This window comes from Athene cunicularia, assembly GCF_003259725.1.
Source record: "Athene cunicularia isolate RWA chromosome 9 unlocalized genomic scaffold, athCun1 chr9_part1, whole genome shotgun sequence".
Classification (NCBI taxonomy): Eukaryota; Metazoa; Chordata; class Aves; order Strigiformes; family Strigidae; genus Athene; species Athene cunicularia.
In genome coordinates, this window is record NW_020799110.1 from 11,005,419 (window position 1) to 11,019,979 (window position 14,561).

The 14,561-nt window shown below is 63.3% G+C and overlaps 3 protein-coding genes across 3 annotated transcripts; all 3 read right to left on the reverse strand.

Moving 5' to 3' along the window:
- Nucleotides 1–550: 550 nt before the first annotated feature.
- Nucleotides 551–4,978, reverse strand: CHRNG (cholinergic receptor nicotinic gamma subunit). Its single transcript, XM_026854885.1, is given in 14 exon segments — nt 551–912; nt 998–1,131; nt 1,234–1,438; nt 1,761–1,875; nt 2,130–2,244; nt 2,511–2,714; nt 3,363–3,460; nt 3,744–3,899; nt 3,995–4,104; nt 4,315–4,359; nt 4,462–4,601; nt 4,727–4,841; nt 4,843–4,908; nt 4,910–4,978. Coding segments are annotated over 14 exon segments (1,740 nt in total). The 3' UTR covers nt 551–744.
- An 825-nt stretch (nt 4,979–5,803) lies between these two features.
- Nucleotides 5,804–9,706, reverse strand: CHRND (cholinergic receptor nicotinic delta subunit). Its single transcript, XM_026854851.1, has 12 exons — nt 9,623–9,706; nt 8,946–9,091; nt 8,710–8,754; nt 8,500–8,609; nt 8,229–8,384; nt 7,902–8,017; nt 7,453–7,653; nt 7,011–7,122; nt 6,778–6,892; nt 6,359–6,560; nt 6,138–6,256; nt 5,804–6,051 (listed from the first exon to the last, which is right to left on the reverse strand). The coding sequence occupies exons 1-12, from the start codon at nt 9,672–9,674 to the stop codon at nt 5,869–5,871; spliced, it is 1,557 nt and encodes a 518-aa protein (XP_026710652.1). The 5' UTR covers nt 9,675–9,706; the 3' UTR covers nt 5,804–5,868.
- Nucleotides 9,707–10,392: 686 nt separating this feature from the next.
- PRSS56 (serine protease 56) lies at nt 10,393–14,491 on the reverse strand. The gene is made up of 13 exons (XM_026854850.1): nt 14,302–14,491; nt 14,090–14,198; nt 13,851–14,010; nt 13,553–13,695; nt 13,275–13,434; nt 12,974–13,162; nt 12,705–12,866; nt 12,501–12,564; nt 12,147–12,309; nt 11,592–11,739; nt 11,375–11,467; nt 10,984–11,090; nt 10,393–10,855 (listed from the first exon to the last, which is right to left on the reverse strand). The coding sequence occupies exons 1-13, from the start codon at nt 14,430–14,432 to the stop codon at nt 10,682–10,684; spliced, it is 1,803 nt and encodes a 600-aa protein (XP_026710651.1). The 5' UTR covers nt 14,433–14,491; the 3' UTR covers nt 10,393–10,681.
- Nucleotides 14,492–14,561: the final 70 nt, after the last annotated feature.

Consider the following 14,561-nt stretch of genomic DNA (forward strand, 5'->3'; position numbering starts at 1 on the left):
AGGGCTGGTGGGGGAGGGAGTCATGTAATGATGCTTATAGGAGGGTGGGTGTCAAGGGTCACCCATCCCTGAGAGGGTTTGGGTGCCTGGTGGCCCAGGGTCTTCCCACCCCAAGCTACTTGCTAGGGAGCAGGGACAGCACTTGAGCTGCCCCCAAGAGCCATGACCGGGGCATAAACAAAGGGAGGAATTGCCTGCCTCTAGTCCCATCCATGGCTCCATTGCTGCCCCAGGATGGGGGGGGCTGTATCCATGATTCCTGCCCCATTACCAGCATTGCCATGGCAAGGGATGCCAGGGGCCCTGTTTGCCCTGGGCTTGAACCTGTGAATTTGCAGTGGGTAACATTGCTCTTGCTGCCAGCACTGGTGCACAGCCCATCAGATGCCTGACTCTGCTTCAGTCCCCCCTTGTTTCTCAGCACCCTTACGGGGTGCTGGGACAGGACTGTGTGCCCCCCATCAATGGGTACACAGCAATGATGCCACAGAGGCTTGCAAGACTGCCACAGGCTTTACTTCTGCTTTCAGCACAGTGTGGCCCCCCGTGTTCACCCCTTCCCCATCACCACGGCTGCTGGGGGGTGGCAGGGCCCCGCCACTCCCAGTTCTCCTCCAGTGCTGTGCTCGGCACCAGGAGCTGCTGTGTTGGCAGGGATCTCGGCCAGGCAGGCTGGTTTGGGGATGCCCAGCCCCTGGCTCTGGTGGTCCCGGCAGCAGGAGGGCTGGAGGGCGCCTGCGGGCATCACTGGGGCAGGTACTGCTTAGGGTCCCCGGGGAAGGGCAGGTCGGGCGCCTGGTTGAAGTGAGCCATGAGGAAGATGCCCACAGTGCCACACATGAAGAGGGAGGCCATGATGAAGAAGCAGACACGATCTATCACCCGTCCCACCAGGATCCACTCTTCACTCTCCTGCCGGTGGCACGAGGAGGGGTGTGAGGGCTGTACCTGCTGCCCCGCTACGTAGGTCCCTCTCCCCGCCCCGGCCCTGACTCACACTGCTGAAGTCGTTCTGCTCCCTCGTGGCGTTGGCAATGTGGTTGCAGGCATCCACGCAGGCGCGGATATCGGGGCCTGCCTCCTCCAGGCTCTGGCAGAAGTCCTGGGCACTGCCACTCTCCAGGCCACGTCCTACAGGCAGTGAAGCCAGCACAGCAGGTACCAGTGAGCGCCTGACTGCCTGGCACATCGCCCAGCCTTGCAGGGAGGTGCCAACCCCCCGGGGGCACTCACCAATCTTCTCCAGCACGGTTTTCATCAGCCCATCCCTCTCCTTCTGCTTCTCAAAGAGCAGCTCAGTCCGGGCTTTCCAGAGCATGTACTCATCGGCTTTCACCATGAGCCCCAGGGAGCTGCGTCTCCGTATGGCTTGCGGTGGCCCCGGAGTCTCCTCTGGCATATGCATGCCCAGGTAGCGGGGCAGGAGGTGCAGGCACACCTGGACACAGTGTTACCCGCGGGGACTGACCCCCCCCGACACCACCCAGGGCACCCAATCGGTGCGATCAAGTCCCCTTGGAGACTGGAGAATCGCCTGGAGAATCCCCATGGGGTACCCCTGTGCCACTAGGATTCTGGGTTTGTTGGCGCCTACTGCTCCCCAGAGTTCAGAGGGTTTGGTGGCACAGTGTGGTCCCTTGGGGACATCTGGGGAGTCTCTCTTTGTGCCCGCCACCCTGCCTCTGTGAGGGACATGGCCTCAGTCCCCAAATACCCACCCATTCCCTATTTATAAAGGGTAGGGGGGCAGCAGCAGGTACCTGGCGCACTCTCTGGGACATGGAGTGAGTGTTGGGTGTTCTCAGAGAGATGTTGAGGACAATGACAGCGTTCACCACAATCACCACCGTCACCACCATGAGGAAGGTCAGGTACCTGGGAAGGGAGCACGGGGCCTCACGTGGGGCTGCTGGATCACAAGCTCTGGGCATGTAAGGTCCTTCTCAGTGCCCTCCTGGGCTGGAAACTGGGGACTGGCAGTGGGACACAGGCACATGGTAGCCCTGTGCCAGCCCCACCTGGGCTGGGGAGTTATTTCTGTGCCAGGGTCCTGTCCCTGGGCACTGGCTGCTGCGCAGCGCCCAGAGAGCCCTGCAGGGCTGGCACCCCCGTCCCCATGTGTCACTCACTTCCCGATGAGAGGCACAGCCTGGGAGGTCTCGGGCACCTTCTGGGCAATGAGGAAGAGGAAGACGGTCTGGGCCAGGAGGACATTGATGGAGACGGTGCATTTCTGCCCACCCGCTGCCAAGGAGGGGGGAAGGCAGAGGTTGGCATGGAGCAGTGGTGTGTGCATTGCCCTCCTTTGGCCCCTACCCCAAAGCTGAACTGTCCGAGTCCTGCCGTGAAGTTTTAGCTGTGGGGTACCTGGAAATTCACACCCCCTGCCCCAATATCACAGGAGCAGGTGTAAGGTGATCCCCAAGCACAGAGGGGACAATGAGCCCTTCGCTTGTCGCTGCCCCCCTTGCACCTCCCCTTGCACCCATGGGCATGACCCCAGCGCATACCTTTGGCGGGCAGAAAGTAGACCAGCACGGCCATGGCGGAGATGAGGACGCAGGGCACGATGATGTTGATGATGTAGAAGAGCGGCTTGCGCTGGATGATGAGGTAGAAGATGACCTGCTGGTACTGGGTGTCGTCTGGGGTGAAGTGCTCAGAATTGATGATCTTCCGAGCAGGGCGATGCTTGATGGCCCATTCTCCGTTCTCTGCCGTGGGGTGGTGCCCTGTGAGTCCCACTGCCCCACTGGAGGCACTGGGGCTGCCAGCCCCCGGCCCGGGGAGGCGGAAGGGCAGGGCTGGGGATTGCTGTGGGCCCCACACCTTGGGGGGTCCCAGGGTGTTACATGTGGGGCTGGGGTCCCCTCATCTCCCTGCCCCCAGGGCACTGTGGGGGGAAGCCAAGCGTGACGCTGGGTGACGGCACGCTGTTTTCCCCCGCTGTCTGCACGAGCGATAGATTTTTTCCCAGTCAAGATCGCAGCCTGGGCCGGTAATGAAAAAATAAATCTCACTGCCCGAAAAGCATTTTGTTCCTTCAATATGCAATTAAAATGTGATGGAAAACGTCATCGTTTGGCCGTGACAGCTACGTTCCCAGCATCAATCAAGCTCCCGGGAGCGGTGCTCTCCGGGAGCGGCTGCCAGGCAGTGAGAGCCCCAAAATAGGGGGGGTTAGAAAAACAAATCTCTCCCACACTCCCTCCTCCACTAATAACTTAAGTGCCCATGTAATGGCAGGAGCTGCTAATAGCCCCCACAGCCCTGCTTTTGGCAGCCACCGGTGTAGCACTGGGCCTGTTGGATGCCTCCTGTGGCTGGACGCTCTTGTGCCGTGGGGGTGGCCGCACTGTTACCTGTGAAAGCCTCGGGGTCGATGAAGATCCACTCCACGGTCTGGCCTTCCTCCACCGTCAGCAGCAGGTTGATCTCATTGGCGCTGTACGTCTGGGACCTGCAGGGGACGAGGGGGTGGCACAGGCTGGCATGCAGCAGGTTGGATGAGCAAAGGGCCCCAGTGTGGCATAGGGTCATGCCGGTCACCTCCAGCTCTGCTTTGAGGTGTTTGGCTTGGCCAAGGTGCCTCCTGCCACCGAGGGTGTGCCAGGGGACGAGTTAGGTGGCACTTGTATGCCCAGGGGCTCATTGCCCCAGGGCAAAAGTGGACATTCCACACCAATCCCTTGTGTCCCAGGAGGACCCGCTATAGTGCCCACGCGTGCCCAGCCAGTGCTCACTGGAAGACCATGGTGCAGTTCTGCCAGTCGAAGGGGAAGTAGGTGACATGGATGGCACAGGCGCTGCGGTAGATGGTGGGGGGCAGCCAGTAGATGCTGCCATCGGGGGACACCAGCACATTGGTGTAGAGGGTGATTTCAAACGTCCCATCAATGCTGGGGGTGAAAAGATAGGCTCAGTCCCAAACCATGCCTGGGGGGCAGCTGCCACCCTCTGTGTGAGGATACGTCCCTCTTGGCCCACCACCTACTTGTTCTCCAGGACAATGTCAGGCAGCCAGACCATGGTGGAGGGCACCCGCAGCTGCTGGATGTTGTCATATTTCTCAGGGTCCCACCGCAGGCGATAATCAGACCATTGCTGGGGGAAGGGGAGCAAAAAGGGAGAGTCATGGTGCTCCCCAAGGCAGGGCAGCTTGTGAGCTGCCTCTCCTGTGCTGCCCCCAAAATGGGCTCAGCTGGGGGCACCCACAAAAGGGGGTGCAGGTTATGGTGCCATCCCTCCACGGGATGCCACCCTGAGATGCAAATGTGCCCCAGGGGGTTCCTGGTTGGAGGTGAGGGGTCTCACCATCTCAATCCAGACGTTAGTGGTGAGAGTCTCCTCCCGCTCGTTCTAGCAAGGAAAAAAGAGGGGAGACAGCTTTAGCGCCCTGCCCGCTGCCCCACAGGTGGGGGCAAATCCTGTCTCGCTATGGGGACCAGGGGAGTCTCTCACCAGGGAGATGAGGTTGGTGAGGGTGAGCTTGAGGGTGACATCAATGATCTGGTCCCCATGCAGAGCCGGGCGCAGGTTCCGGTTGTAATTAGTCATGAGGTCTTGGAGCAGTTTCTCCTCCTGGTTCCTGCAGCCCACGCCTGTGGAGGGCACATGCCAGATGGTGCACGGTGCTGTACACCCATGGGTGACAAACCCCCAAGGGCAAAGGCGAGAGGGGAGTGGGTGCCCCCCCAGCCCTCCCCCCGGGACGGGCACCCCTTACCTGCCAGGGTGCAGAGGGCGAGGAGGAGGCCATGGCAGCGCATGGCGGTGCCGTGGGGCGCAGGGACCAGCTCCACTCGGCCGCCTGCGTGGCGTGGTCTGGGCCTGGCGCCTGGTGGGACAGGACAGCTGTCCCCTGCCACCGTCAGCTGTTCCCAACAGCCACAGGGGCCGGGGAGGGACGGGTGACCACCCACACACCCCCCCCCCGCCGGCAGGGTGATGCCAGTTTGCTGGGAAGCTTCTCTGGCATTTTGTGCTGTGGGGGTTTGGAATTGGGTCAAAATGAGCTCCATGCCTCAGTTTCCCCATGTCCCCCACAGAGGGATGCATCTCCCTGCAACAGAACCTAGGCACCCATTGGTTATGGAAAAGGGGTGCCCCCATGCAAGCACCCCCAGCAGCGTCCTGTCCCCACCATGGCGGTGGCTGCCCCTGGGGTGTAGGTTGGGGAAGGGGCAGACAAGTCCCACCACGTCAGTCTGGGGAGTGATCCTTGCCTTGGGAGTCCAAGTCCTGCCAGATCCTGTGTAGGGGGGTTAGGGGGCGAGATTCCTGGCTCAGCGGAGAGGAGGTGACAGCTGTCCTGGGCTGGTGCCGGTGGGGGGACATCAGCTGTTCTTCCTGAAACTGGAGCCCCAGTGTCCCACTATAGAGCCAGGGAAGGAGACACCACTCTTGGCCCGCAGCCGGGCACTGTGGGATGGGATGAGTCGGCGGGGGACACTTGTGGGTCTGGCTGGGGGGTCAAGGGGACAGGAGGTTCTGTGGGCACTGATGGCATCTCTGCCCACTGCAGTGTGTCTGAGGGTGATGGTGCTGTGCTGGGGGGGTCTATCACCTTCCACAGTCCGTGTCCCGACTTCCCAGCCCAGCAGTGGTAGCAGGGCTGGTACCACCACATCCCTTCTGGGAAACACCCCTTCCAGTCACAGCTGAGGACCACCGTGCTCAGGACACCCAACAGCACCCGCTCCCTGCACCCTGGCACATACACAGTGCTCAGGTTAGTCACTGTGCCCATGGGCGGGCACTGAGAGCAGCCACCAGCTCAGCACCCTGTGGTGAGAAGCACCCAGCTTTATTTTCTCAAGCCATGGCAGGTGAGTGGGGGGGGCTGACACATGGGACCCCTCCACCCCCCTAGATGAAGCGCTTGTTCTCCTCCTGGTAGTCATAGGGGTCTCCAGCAAAGGGCAGCGGTGGTGGATGGTTGTAGATGCCCATGAGGAAGATCCAGAGGGTGCCCACCACCAGTGTGGGGGTGATGAGGAAGAGACAGAGGCGGTCCAGGGTCCGGGCCACACGATTCCAGTTGTCCTTCTCCTGGGGAAGGAGCCGGGAGCCGGGCAGTGGAGGGCACAGTGGGCACAGGGAGCCTCCTCTGTCCCCCCTGAGCCCACGGTCCCCACCTCATTGTAGCTGTTTTTCTCCCGCATGTGCTTGACGATGTAGTTGGCACCATCAACAACAGGTTTTATGTGCTCGTACAGCTGCTCCTTGCCTCCATCTGCTCCTGCCGGTGCCAAACCTGGGGGTGAGGAAGGCAGTGAGACAGGCTCCGAGGGCTGCCACCCCCGGAGACCCCCACTCTGCTGCCCTTCTCGGCATGCTGCGGAGGGCCAAGGCTCACGGGCAGGGGTGATGCGGCTGACCAGCCCATGCCGCTCCGACTGCTTCTCGAACATGAGCTCGCTGCGGGACTTGACGCTGAAGTACTCCTCCGCCTTGGCGATGTAGCCGGCCGAGCTGCAGCGTCGGATGCACGGGGTGGCCGCCGGGCTCTCGGCCGGCTGGGACATGCCCAGCAGGCGGGGCAGGGTCTCCAGGAAGACCTGGGCCATGGGAAGGGGTGTCAGGTCCCTTGGCCACCTCCCCAGTGCAATGCCACCTTGTCCCCACTTTCTGCCCCCAACCTGAATGTGCCACCCCTTGGAGTGGCAGAGATGGGACACCCCGATGTAACACCAGGGCTGTGCTTTCCCATGCCCTCTGTGGGGCATGGTGCTACCCCTGTACCCCTCAGTTCACCCAGCCCACCACCCCACTCACCTCTTTGACCCAGTCAGACATGATGTGGGTGCTGGGGGTGCGGAAATGGAAGTTGAGGACCACAACGCAGATCACCACCACGGCCGTCACCAGAAGCATGATAAAAAGCAGATACCTGTGGGGACCATGGACCGCAGGGGCATTGCCATGGGCTGCACACAGGCAGAGCTGCCCTCTGGCACCACAGAGACCCTATGATGTCCCCTCTGCACCCAGTGGTGCCCAGGACTCACTTGCCAATGAGGGGGATGGCATGGGAGGTGGCAGGCAGGCGCTGGGAGATGAGCAGGAGAAAGACGGACTGGGCCAGGAGCACCGAGATCACCAGAGTCATCTTCTCACCACCTGGAGAGCAGGTGAGCTCAGGGCAAACCCTGCCCCAGGTCCCCTTCCCAGCACCCCCAGTGCCGGGATTGCCCTTCCAGTGTCCTACCATACAGTGCCCCATAGAGGGTTTTCTATTATGGGGGTACCCCAGGGTCCCACATGGGGTATCTTGTGCCAAAGTGTGCCCCTGGATGATGTGTCCTAGGTGGGGGTGTCCCGGTACCAGGATGTTCCTGTGCTGGGCCTTGGGGTGTCCCCATGTCTCCGGACCTGGTGCAGGCATGGGACATGGAGGTGCCCCATGGGGTGACCCTTGTGCCCGGTGTGGGTGCCATGGGGCTCACGTACTGTCAGCAGGCAGGTAGAAGACGAGGATGGCCATGAAGGCGATGAGGATGCAGGGTGTGACAATGTTGATGACGTAGAAGAGCGGCTTGCGCTTGATGATGAGGTAGAAGGTGATGTCCTGGTGCTCGCTGGTCTCAGGGGGGTTGTCAGGGTGGATGTTCTTGCGGGCCGGGCGGTGGATGATTTCCCATTCCCCATTCTCTGCAGGGCACATGGGACAGCAGAGGGCATGGGTGACCCCTGCCATGCCCATCCTCACCAGCCCCACCAGCACCAGTCTCCCCATCCTGGGCCTGGGTAGCTCCAAGCCTGGTGAGATGGGTGCCAGGGTGCCAAAGCCCCGGGTACCCAGGTGCCTCCATGGCAGGGTGCCCCAATGCCAGGGTGCCCCCAAGCCCCGCACAGGGTGCCCTGCTGCCACAGGACACAGCAGAGAGCACCAGCATTACCTGTGAAGCCTTCGGGATCGATGATGATCCATTCCACTGGGTAATACTTGCCCGTCTTCGGGTCACTCTCCTCCTTCAAGTGCATGTTGATCTCCAGGGCACTGTACGCCAGTGAGCTGGCCCGTGCGTGGTGGGGGACAGGCAGTGAGGGGCTGCACCCACAGCTTGGCACCCACCACCTACCCACCCTGACCTCTAGCATGATAAACTTGGCCACCAAGTCACCTACAAACCCCGACCTTGCTGTGCTCTGACAGCAGAGGAAGGTGCTGGCAACACCCTGCTGGCCGCCCCTGCCCCGCCCTGCCCCAGCCAGCCCCCTGGCACCTGAATTTGAGGGTGCAGTTCTGCCAGTCGAAGGGGAAGAAGTCAACATTGATGGGACAGGCGCTGCGGAAGATGGCGGGCGGCAGCCAGTAGACATCGCCCGTGTTGTAGATGAGGACGTTGCAGTAGTAGGCGACCTCGAAGAGCCCGTCGTTGCTGTGCCGGGAGAGAGCTGAGGTGATGGCAGGGCCGGCAAGGGGCAGGGGGATGTCTGAGCATGAACTGGGCACAGCTCAGGGGGTTCAGAAGGGGAAACTGAGGCACAGCTCACTTGTTCTCCAGGACTATCTCAGGCAGCCACAGCATGTCTGGTGGCAAGCGGAGCACCTCGACATCCCCAAACTCAGACTTGTTCCATTGCAGGCGGTAATCAGTCCAGCCCTGGAGGGGGGATCCCCAGGTCAGCTCCTCACCACACTGGGCCACCCCATTGCCCATGCCTCAGGGCACAGCTGACACCGTGACGCCTGTCTCTACTCACATGCTCAAGCCACACGTTGGTGGTGAGCGTCTCGTCCACTTCTTTCTGCAACAACAGTGTGGGGCAGTGTGATGCCAGGGCCATACCCAGCTCCATCCCCACCAGCCCAGGACACCCAACCCTCACCAGCCAGGGTTCAAGGGCAGCGGCTTCGGGCTCTCCCCATCCCAGCCAGCCCTGGGGGTGAGACATGGATGGGGGGCACCCCACAGGGGGCACTGCCTGCTGGGGCTCACCAGTGAGATGAGGTTGGAGAGGGTGAGGGCCAGGTAGACGTCCACGACTTGGTCGGTGGAGACAACAGGGCGCATGTCTTTGTTGTAGCCCTTCTCCTCGAAGAGGTGGTGGATGAGCCGCTCCTCCTGGTTCACGCAGAGCCCACCTGGGGGTGTGGGGTCAGGCAAACCAGAGGGGGCTGGGGGGAGTTACTGGGCCCAGTGCCACCCCACAGGGATGCTCGGCAAGGACAGGGTAGTACAAGGATGCATGCGCACATGTGGCCATGGGACAAGGACGTGGGCTTGGACAGAGGGACACACAGATGCAGACCCAGCACACAGGGACACATAGACACAAGACACTTGGGTGCAGCTGCAGTGGCACTGTGTGCAGTCAGAGGCACACATGGACCCACTATACGCAGGGACATGCGGTCGTAGATGCAGTGTCACTGCGCACACAGAGGCACACACACACAGGCTCTGGGTGACACAGCCAGGACAGAAGTGCAGAGGATGTTCAGTGATGGGACTCTGCCAGGCAAGACCCAAAATGCAGCCCTGGGGACACTTGTGCCCAGTTTGGACCCTGCCACCACCACCCCCTGCCGACCCCATCGAGGGAACCCAGAAACCCAGACCCCCCCCCAGCAACAGGGTCAACCCTGTGCCCAATAACCCGGGACCCAACTCACCCGACAGCACCAGCGCCCCGAGCAGGGCCAGCCGCCCCGGCAGGTCCCCCATGTGGTGCCCGTGGTGCCCTCGCGCAGTGCCAGGCCCTGGCTGCCTCCCCGCCTGGCCTGGCCGAGCGGATGTCCGGCTGCCGGCCGGAGCGGGAGATGGATGGTGCCAGGTGTCGAGGGGGAAGGGTGCCGGCACCGGATACCCGCTCCCACCCCTCTCTTCCGGCACCTCCGCGCCCGCACAAGGGCAGACAGGCAGGCGCAGCTGGCCTCGCCAGCCCCACAGGTGTCAGCCCATCACCCTGTGCCTGGGCACCCCAGCACGGGCATTGCTGGGCACTGGGAGGAGCAGTCCTTTCCCCGCTGCTCAGCAGCCCCAACAATGCTGCTTGGGGGTGGCGGGCTCCCCCCTGAGCAGGAGTCAGCACCCACCGATGCACCAGCACGGGGGCGGCACCACCCTGGCTCTCACAACTGGCCCAGGGCGCGCACTGGCAGGAGGTTTCCTGTGGGTCCACGATGGGGTGGCACCAGTGTTGTGCTCTGGGTGCTGCGGTGGGCAGGAGGGGTGTCTGACCCCCGGGGGTGGGGCTGGGGAGTCTGTGCCAGGCTGGGCACAGCACTGATGCCAGGGGCAGGAACCAAGGCTGGGGGCGTCACTTTGGGGTACAGGGGAATGGGAAGGGGGCTGCAATGGGATGTCATATCCCCCATGGAAAGTCCCCCCACCACTGCCTGTCTCACCTGCACTGCATGGCACAACACTGGCTTCACACGCACCAGCTACCGGAAAATAGAGCCCTGCTTTATTGAAAAATAAACCTTTCTCTGTACAAATAAATAACAGCCCAGGTGCCTCTGAGGAAAATGGGGAAGGGGTGGGCTTGCCAAGGTGGGGGTCTCAAGGGAGAGGAGGGCCATGATCCCTGGCTGAGATGCTCCAGGTGTCCCCTGGCACCCCGTTACCACAGGGAGGTTGGGCAGTGCTGGTGGGAAGAGGGATCCTGAGGCACCATGTGGGACAAAAGGGTGGAAGAGCCTGAGCCGGGGAACACCCCAGGGGCACCATCAGGTTTTCAGTGCCTCAAGCGCCAGAGCGACAAGGCCAGGCATGCTGCGGGCCAGCGAGTCGCTCTCCAGCCCCACGAGGCCAGCGAAGGCTGTGGGGCGACCCCCGACTGTGGCCCGCACCTGCGCCCGGTACAGTCCCTTGGTGTTTTTGGAGCCCAAGTCCACCAGGATCTGTGGGGAGACCACAACACCGTGAGTCCCAGGGAAGCCAGAGGCACAGCTGGAAAGTGAAGGGCTGGCAGGGGAGCACCGTCTGGTGGCCAGGATGGGGTCTCGGAGTAGGTCAATGGGGAACTCACCTCCTGGAAGGTCATAGTCAGGTCTGGCTCAGGCACCCGCAGCACCCAGGCGTACAGCTCCCGCACCGCAGCCACCCGCACGGCCGATGCATTGAGGCCGGGGCAGGCTGCAACCCCAAGGATGGGCAGGAGTGAGAGGGAGGCGGGGGATATTAGGGACGAGTCGTGGAGGCACCACGCTGCTGCCCACCCCAGGGAGGAGCACCCATGCTCTGGGGACACCAGGAGAGCAGGGACGGAGTCCCTGTGGAAGGGGGTATAGCCGCTGGCAGTCCCACCGACATAGGACAACCAGCCCTGGGACTGGGGCGTGAAGTTAAGGCTGGGCTTGCCATCGTCCCAATGGTGGCACGTGTCATCCTGCAGAGGCCAGGGGCTGCGGGGCACTTACCTCTGCCCGCGCCTGCCTCCTCTTCCTCCTCCTCTGCCCCTGGCAGCTCAGTGGGCACCAGTTCACGTTTCTCCCTTGGTGCGGCCCCTGCCCCTGAGAGAGGTGTGAAAACCCCAGTAGGGATATGGCTGGTGGACACTGCCCAGGCCTGGAGGCAGCCGGCGGATGGACACCCTGCTGCCCCGTTGTCCCCAGCCCCCCAGGTCCCAGGGCTCACGGCTCAGCGCAGGGGCCTCTGCCAGCTCCCCAGGTGTCCATCGCCGCTCTGTGGCTTCAACGGAAGAAGTGCCAAGGTCCAGCTCTGCCCGCAGCTGGGCAAGAAAGGCTCGTCCCTGTCCCACCAGCTCCTCCACTGCCTCCTCGCCCTGCTGAAGGGAAGGAGGTCACAGAGTGGGTGGTGGGACACCCACGGGGCACCCGTGGGCACAGCCAAGTGCACAGGGGCAGAGTGCAGGGCACAGCTGGACTGGTCAGACAGGGCACCAGGGACACACGACAGCTCTGTGGCTGTGTTGGATCAAATCCTAAGCTGCAGGATCAGACCCATGGCTGGCTCTGCACTGGTTGGACTGGGAGCATTGATTTCAGGTGGGGAAGGTGAGATGCCCCCTCTATGGTGGCAGAGTGGGAGATGCCACTTCCATGGCTGCACAGGGGACAATGGACACAATTATGTCAGGAGGGGACACAGGGGAACTGATAGGCCTTTGGTCCCTGGTGGCACCATCACCAGAGGGGCAGGAGTTCCCCCAGCCCATCCCTCCCCACATACCTGCAGGAAGAGCCACATCTCCCCGGGGACCTGCCCCCCATCTGGGGTGGGTGCCAGGGGGCTACCCCCTGCCATGGCCCTCAGCGCCTCCACCCAGTCCTGCAGCCGGGGCCCCACGGCCCCAAAGAGCCCGGCAAAGGGGGGCGGCCACCCAGCACCCCACCTGCAAACACAGTGGGGCAAGATCAGGCAGGTGCCCAGTGGCACCCGTCCCCCAGTGTCACTTCGCACATCCTTGGTGGGGTCTGGGTGGCCCTGGGCACCCCAGGGGGCCGCACCCACCTCCCCCCAGGTGTGTTACCCACCTGCCCAAAGCTTTTAGCCCCTCTTGTCCTGTGTCCCGCCAAGCCTTACCTGGTGGGGGGTCTCCGGGGTCCATCTGCCGTGGGGCTGGGCTGGCCCCCTGCCATGGCCAGGCCTGTGAGGACAAGGGGAGAGGAGGAACAGAGGCAGGGGAGCCCCATGGGGGTTCCAGGGCAAGCTGGTGGTGCCCCAGCCACTGGCATAGGCACCCCAAGTGGGCATGGTGGGCATGGGGTGGCCCAGCCCAGGAGGTACCTGGAACATCCCTGCGGCTGCGGTGGGGGAAGAGATGCCCGTAGATCTTGCCCAGGAGCTGGGGCAGGGCGCGGGTGAGGAAGGAGAAGTCAAACTGGTTTCGGATGAATTCCCCAGCCCGGCGAAGGAGATCCACCAAGGTCTGGGCATAGGAGTGCAGCTCTGTGGGTGCAGCAGGAGAGCCATGGCGCTGGCCCCATGCTGGCCCCATGCTGCCAGACACGGGGTCCCTCCCCACACCCTCGCCCCAGCATGACTCCCCAGCTCACCGCATCGTCTCGTCCTGGCACGGCAGGTCTCCTCGGCCAGGCGGGCGCAGGCGGCCCGGCCCTGGGGCACCCGGCAAGACCCGGCATAGAAGGCACAGAGGCGGCTGCGTTCGGGCAGCTGCTGCTCAGGGGGCAGCTGGGCCAGCGCCAGCAGGTCGAAGCAGCTTGGTTCCCGGCTGCTCGGGGCAGCTGTGAGGGCACCAGGGCTGCCATGAGGTGCTGAACTCGCTCCCCCCAGGGCGATGTATCCCCACAGCACCCTGGGCATCTCAACCCCCCCAACAGGGCCAGTGGCACTCACGGTCCATCTGGAGGCTGAGCCAGTCCACGAAGGCAGTGACACGGGTGTAGACTCCCGGTTTGCCCTGCTCACCGCAGCCATCGCCCCACGAGGTGATACCATAGAGGACAAAGCGGTGCGAGGATGGGTCCTGGCACGCCAGCGGGCCCCCTGAGTCGCCCTGGGTGTGGGGATGCCCACGCATTGGTCTGGGCCGGGACCCCAACCGCACTCCCAGTGCTGTGCTGTGAGGGAGTTTTGAGGTGGGGGGCTGGCAGCCCCCCAGCCCCCAGCATTACCTGGCAGGAGTCGATGCCCCCGGACAAGTACCCGGCGCAGAACATGGCGTTGGTGAGCAGGTCCCTGCCCAGGGCACCCCGGCACGTCTCCTGGCTGAGCAGGGGCACCCGTGCCTCCATCACCACATCGGCCGTTGGCCCCTCTGCTGGGCAAAGTACACATTACAGGGTCTCCCGTGCCTGGACATCCCCCTCTTTTGTACCCCCCTGCCCTGGCTTGGGGCATCGGCACTGGGTACCAGAGAGGGCACCAAGGGGGATGCCCCACAGCCCCCACGGGTGTTGGGGTGGCACCTACCTTCATAGAGGGACCCCCAGCCTGCGATGTAGCAGGTGGTGCCGGGGCTGGGCTCCGTGGGGCCGCTGGGCAGGCACACGGGGCTGACGGTGGGTGACGGAGCCAGCGGCACCGCCAGCTCCAGCAGCGCCAGGTCCCCGTGAAACGTCTTGGGGTTAAACTGGAAGGAGATGGGGGGTGTCAGTGGGGCATCCTGGGGAATGGACTAGGAGGTCAAGGGGGTGCCCACCTCCACCGACCTTGGGGTGAGGCAGGATGCGCCGGACAGGCACCGCCTGCTCGCCCGTGCCCAGCTTGTCCAGCTCATGGTCGCCCACCACCACCGTCCACGCCAGCTCGTTCCGATTCCTGGTGGGTTGGGGGGCAGCTAGTTACAGGGGTGACAGGGGTGCCACTCCACACACCCCTCTGCAGGGACACCATCCCCACATTGCTCTGCCCTCCGTCATACCCAGCAAAGCAGTGGGCTGCGGTGAGGACCCAGGAGAGCCCCACCAGCACCCCTCCACACATCAGCTCCCCGTGGAGCCGCACGGACACCAGCCAGGGCCAGGCCCCCCGCGGGGCCACGCTGCCGCCCATGATCCGTCCTCGGGGGGCCGTGGCGTTGGCCTGGGGGCCACCTCGGCGCCCGCAGCTCCCTGGCAGGATAAAGCTGGGGTGAGAGGGGTGTTCCCACAGCCCCGCTGCTGGGACACCCCCTATCCTGGG